The following is a 6,434-nucleotide window of genomic DNA, read 5'->3' on the forward strand; positions in this document are numbered from 1 at the left end:
CGATCGTGTGTGCGCTGTTTTAAATACAAGCCCCGACTGATGACTCAAATTATGGGAAATCTTCCCGCAGAAAGACTCCGTGCTCTCCGTCCATTTGCAATATGTGGCGTTGATTTTTGTGGCCCTGTTTATACGACATTGAAAATACGAGGAAGGCCCCCATATAAGTCCTACATTGCCTTATTTGTTTGTTTTGCGTCCAAGGCGGTTCATTTAGAAATTGTTTCAGACCTAAGTACTGACTCTTTTTTATTGGCTTTTCAAAGGTTTATTGGTCGCCGAGGATGTCCCCAGACCGTGCATTGCGACAACGCGACGAACTTCGTCGGAGCGAGTCGCCACCTCCAGGCTCTTCGCGAGAGGCTCGAGGAGCAGGCGGACGCGATTCGCGAATTCGCATCAAAAAGCGGATGCGAATTTGCGTTCACACCCCCTCGGGCTCCGCACATGGGCGGACTGAAAACTGCCAAGCACCTACTTCTACGAGCGGTGGGCGGCGCACTCCTCAACGCAGAAGAGCTGGGGACAGTCCTCGTCGGAGCTCTCAGCCAGGACCCAAGTGACGGAGCGGCACTTACTCCAGGACACCTGCTGACAGGCGGGCCCCTCGTCGCAGCACCAGCACTGCGGACCCCGGACCAGGCGGTTCTCAGCTGCTTGCGGCGATGGCGGCTTGTCTCGTAAGCCAAGCAAATGTTTTGGCGGCGATGGTCCCGGGAGTATGTCCTGGGCCTCCAAATCCGAGGAAAGTGGCACCACGAGCAGGAAAACATCAAGAAGGGACAGCTCGTCATCGTGGCAGAGGACAACCTGCCGCCTCAACAGTGGCTACTAGGACGGATCGTCGCGACGCACGCAGGGGAGGACGGCATGGTCAGGGTCGTCGATCTTAGACGGAGCGATGGAGCCATCTTCCGGAGGGCGATTCACAAGCTGGCGCCGCTTCCAGGATGTTGAAGCTGTGGGCCGTGGTTCAACGGGGCCGGAGTTGGCTAATATGATCATTTTTTTTTGAAGTCTAGTGTAGTTAGTTTAGGGCGAAGGCGAGAGCGCAATAAAGCTCTCTCGCGCTCTTCGCGAATTCGCCAACCTTAGCATCAGCTAGGCTAAGCTATGAAATATAGATTACTCGCATTTTTTGAATTCGAAGCGACGCATAAATTTTTCGTTCGTGCCAAGTCTTGCCACCACATCTCGGTTTTAGTTAATTTAATTTTTTGGACGTTTTTGTTTTTTTTTTTTTGACGTTGATGCACTAAGGTCAGTACATACAAGTGGCCCGTATGACACCAGGCACGTGCCTGTTTGGGTTAGGTGTTAGTAGGCGCGATGGAAAATATAGGACAGAATACGAGGAAAATTGACTACCGGCGTGCTGCCAGATTGTTAGCTTGCATGCTTACTAAGTGTGTTAGTATTAAAGATTTTAATTTGGGAAGGGAATCTACGTTAGAGATTAGTGTGTACAAATCATTATAATTTGCACATAACACTCTAAAAGGTTCATGCAGTTCAAAGGAGGTCCTACAGTGGCGCAACACTAATGGGATATAGGATCTAGTGGTTCTACATGGTACATGGAAATTAAGCTGACTCAACAAGTCAGCACTTTTCACATCACCATGGATAAGGTTAAAAATAAAGGTTATCCCTAGCATCGTTCTACGATTGGCTAAGGACGGCAAGTTTATTAATAGGAGTCTACTAGAGTAGGAAGGTAATCTTTGGTTTGCATCCCAATTTAAACCGCGTAGAGCGAAAAGTAAAAAGTTCTTTTGAACCGACTCAATGCGTTTACTATGGACGCCGTACTGAGGGCTCCAAACGCAGCATCCATATTCTACGATAGGACGAACTAAGGAAGTATATAAGGATTTAGTAACATAGGGGTCATTGAATTCCTTCGACCACCGTTTAATAAATCCAAGCACACCCCTGGCTCTATTCACCATAGACGAAATATGATCAATAAAGTCAAGTTTTGGGTCCAAGCGGACGCCCAAATCGTCAACTGTATTAATTCTTTCCAAAGAGCAGCCGTTCAGCGTGTAAGTAGCAAGCTTAGGAGCGACACGAGAGAATGTCATTAGCTTGCATTTCGAGCCATTTAATTACATTATCATCTTTCCAAGTGAACGGACGTGTTTTTTTCTTGCGCTCTCGTTTTGTGTTAAAGTTTCAATCTAACCACCGGGGTTAACTTAAATTTTCTAATTTGTGTTTATAACTTCCCGTTCACTTCGCGTGTGCATGCAGCTATCCTAATTTTGTGTATATAATTGGTTTTATTCTCCAATTTAGTTGTGCTGCTAGTGCTAGCTTTTGCATTTTTTGAATTCCTTTTTGTGCCTTCTTCGTTTAGCTTTTGTTTGCGCCGTCGCAACAGCTAAACGTTTCATCTATTTATCTCCCACGCTCTCCAACTCTCTCGCTTAAGTTGTGCCGCTGCACTTCTTATCTTATCTAATCTATTACGCTCTCCCGCTCTCTCGCTCTCGCTTCTTTCTTCATAACTCTGTTGTTCTTTTTTTTCAATTGAAAGTACAGTGGTAAGTCGCTATAATGTCCTCAAACATTGTCTGTTCTGTTAAAACCTGCAAAAAGGCAATTGCTGCAGGTGACCTTACAATCGGCTGCTGGCTGTGCGACAACGTCATGCACGCCAAGTGTATTGGAGTTGCAGCTCGGACGGTGGACGATGTAAGGAAAAACATCGGCCTGCGTTACTGCTGTGAGGCCTGTCGCGATGTAGAAAGGGAAATGACGTCTTTCATGCGGCAAACCAAAAGCGGTTTTAAGGGCATTTTAACGAGTTTTCGTAAAACTCTTGATATGTTCTTGGCGCTGGACACCCAATTTAATAGCCTTACGCTATTAAATGAGTCTCCTAGGCGCAAAAAAACTGCTATTGGTGGGCAGCATGTAGACGGACCCCAACTACCCGCAACAGGCTCTCAGCAGCAGCCTCCCACGGCACAGCCCTCGACCTCAGCATTAATTCCAAGAGTGCTGAGATCGAGCGCTAGGAAAGATTCGGTATCCGAATGTGCAGCGGGAGTGTCCGTACCGCCGGTGATTTCTGTTGTATCCAAAAAACTAACCCACTCCTTAGGTATTTCCTATCAGAATGCAAGAGGCTTACGTAGTAAGCTTCCTAACTTGTATTCTGATAGCCTTTCGTTTGCATCTCAGGTTATTGTGCTCACAGAAACCTGGTTAAAGCCGGAGATTCTGAGCTCCGAAGTTTTTCCAGCTGTGTTCACGGTATATCGGCTAGATCGCCCTATCAGACGCGGGGGTGGAGTTCTTATAGCGGTGGACTCCTCACTCACGTCAGAATTATTAACCTTCGAGGAATGCAACGATGTTGAATTCCTCTGTGTGAAGCTATCTATCAAAGGTAGCTCAATTTTTATTACCTGTTCCTACATACCTCCACTGTCGGAACTTCCTATTTATTGGAATCACCTTTCCGCTATTCAGATGGTTTCCAGTAGACTTTTGGATAGAGACCAGTTGGTAGTTCTTGGAGATTTTAATATCCCTGGTGCTATTTGGTGCTCGAATAATTCCACCAATACTCTCAATACACCTACACAACATGACTTTATCGCTGGCTTGTTTGACATTTCGCTGTCTCAAGTCAACCATGTTCGAAATTCCTTACAGCGCTTGCTCGATCTTTGCTTCGTCTCTGATCCTGCGAGAGTCAGTTTAGCAAGGGTGGCGCCTCTGACGCAACCCGAAGATCCTTATCATCCAACTTTCGATGTGACTCTTGATATTGGGTGTGACGTACAGCATATTTCTGACCGTCCAGCCAATAAAGTCCTATGTTTTCGCAAAACGGACTTTGAACGGCTGAATAATTTTATAAACGAGTTCAATTGGTCCGATCTATACATGTGCACTGACATGGCAGTTGCCGTTGATATTTTTTACAGTGCCATGAATTCATTTTTTACTGAATGTGTTCCGTTATATTATCCGCCAAGCTCGAATAAACCGCCGTGGTTTACTAAAGAGTTGAGCCGACTTAAAAATAAAAAATCTAGACTGTATGCTAAATTTAAAATCACCGGTTCTCAATCTGCCCTTTCATTTTATTTATCAGCTCGGTCAAACTTTTCCGTGCTGAACGCGCAGTGTTACAAAAACTATTTAACTCGTTGTAGGGCCCAGTTCTCACAGGACCCAAAACAGTTTTATAATTTCGTTAACACTAAACGTAAACCTAAAACAAATCCTTCCTCGCTTTCATTTGAAAATACTACCGCAAATAATGATCAGGCAATAGCCGATCTATTTTCGCAGTTTTTTCAAACAACCTATTCTAGCTCTTCGTATATATACCAGACTTATTCCTACGACATACCCAAATCGAACTTAATTTTCTGTCCTAGCCTAAACGAAAGCTCTCTCCTTTTAGATCTTCATCGTGTCAAGCCAGTTTATTCGCCAGGTCCCGACGGAATTCCTGGCTGTGTGCTCAGGTATTGTGCCGACGCCCTGTGCTATCCCCTTCTGAAATTGTTTACCTTGTCCTTAGCAACCTCCCACTTTCCCATTATTTGGAAGGAATCGTTTATTATTCCTCTCCACAAAAAAGGTAGGAAATTGGATGCCAGCAATTATAGAGGAATCTCTAAGTTGTCGGCCATCCCAAAATTATTTGAAAATATTATCACCCCTCATTTACAGCACCTTTGTAGATCGGTTATTTCTCCATGTCAACATGGTTTTATTAAGCGAAGATCAACAACAACAAATCTTTTGGAGCTCTCTTCCTATATTATAAAGGGCTTCCATAATATTTGTCAGACAGATGTAATCTATACTGATTTCAGTAAAGCATTTGACTCTGTTAATCATTCTCTCCTCGTTAGAAAACTCGATTCAATGGGTTTTCCAAGTGATCTTCTTAATTGGATCTCTAGTTATTTGAATGGCAGGACGCAAAAGGTCCTATTTAAGAATAATTTATCCAATATTCTAAGGGTTACATCTGGTGTCCCGCAAGGAAGCCATTTGGGACCCTTATTGTTTACATTGTTCATAAATGACCTGCCCAAAGTCTTGACTAACTCCAGAGTACTTATGTACGCGGATGACGTCAAGCTTTGCGTGCAATACAATGACGTTGCCTGCCAGTCGGATTTACAAACAGATCTTAATAATTTTCAAACTTGGTGCCGTGTAAACTTATTAAACTTAAATGGCTCGAAATGCAAGCTAATGACATTCTCTCGTGTCGCTCCTAAGCTTGCTACTTACACGCTGAACGGCTGCTCTTTGGAAAGAATTAATACAGTTGACGATTTGGGCGTCCGCTTGGACCCAAAACTTGACTTTATTGATCATATTTCGTCTATGGTGAATAGGGCCAGGGGTGTGCTTGGATTTATTAAACGGTGGTCGAAGGAATTCAATGACCCCTATGTTACTAAATCCTTATATACTTCCTTAGTTCGTCCTATCCTAGAATATGGATACTGCGTTTGGAGCCCTCAGTACGGCGTCCATAGTAAACGCATTGAGTCGGTTCAAAAGAACTTTTTACTTTTCGCTCTACGCGGTTTAAATTGGATTGCAAACCAAAGATTACCTTCCTACTCTAGTAGACTCCTATTAATAAACTTGCCGTCCTTAGCCAATCGTAGAACGATGCTAGGGATAACCTTTATTTTTAACCTTATCCATGGTGATGTGAAAAGTGCTGACTTGTTGAGTCAGCTTAATTTCCATGTTCCATGTAGAACCACTAGATCCTATATCCCATTAGTGTTGCGCCACTGTAGGACCTCCTTTGAACTGCATGAACCTTTTAGAGTGTTATGTGCAAATTATAATGATTTGTACACACTAATCTCTAACGTAGATTCCCTTCCCAAATTAAAATCTTTAATACTAACACACTTAGTAAGCATGCAAGCTAACAATCTGGCAGCACGCCGGTAGTCAATTTTCCTCGTATTCTGTCCTACATTTTCCATCGCGCCTACTAACACCTAACCCAAACAGGCACGTGCCTGGTGTCATACGGGCCACTTGTATGTACTGACCTTAGTGCATCAACGTCCAAGAAAAAAAAGTTTAATAAGTTTACACAGCACCAAGTTTGAAAATTATTAAGATCTGTTTGTAAATCCGACTGGCAGGCAACGTCATTGTATTGCACGCAAAGCTTGACGTCATCCGCGTACATAAGTACTCTGGAGTTAGTCAAGATTTTGGGCAGGTCATTTATGAACAATGTAAACAATAAGGGTCCCAAATGGCTTCCTTGCGGGACACCAGATGTAACCCTTAGAACATTGGATAAATTATTCTTAAAGAGGACCTTTTGCGTCCTGCCATTCAAATAACTAGAGATCCAATTAAGAAGATCACTTGGAAAACCCATTGAATCGAGTTTTCTAACGAGGAGAGAATGG

General features: G+C 43.7%; 1 protein-coding gene across 1 annotated transcript; it reads left to right on the forward strand.

Moving 5' to 3' along the window:
- Nucleotides 1-266: 266 nt before the first annotated feature.
- On the forward strand, nucleotides 267-684 carry LOC147644659 (uncharacterized; the record flags this gene model as incomplete). Its single annotated transcript, XM_086826010.1, has 1 exon — nucleotides 267-684. A coding segment is annotated over one exon (418 nt), but the record flags the coding sequence as incomplete, so codon positions are not given.
- Nucleotides 685-6,434: the final 5,750 nt, after the last annotated feature.

The sequence above is a fragment of the Drosophila serrata genome, unplaced genomic scaffold (assembly GCF_035046125.1).
Source record: "Drosophila serrata isolate PLE 108 unplaced genomic scaffold, ASM3504612v1 contig_123, whole genome shotgun sequence".
Classification (NCBI taxonomy): Eukaryota; Metazoa; Arthropoda; class Insecta; order Diptera; family Drosophilidae; genus Drosophila; species Drosophila serrata.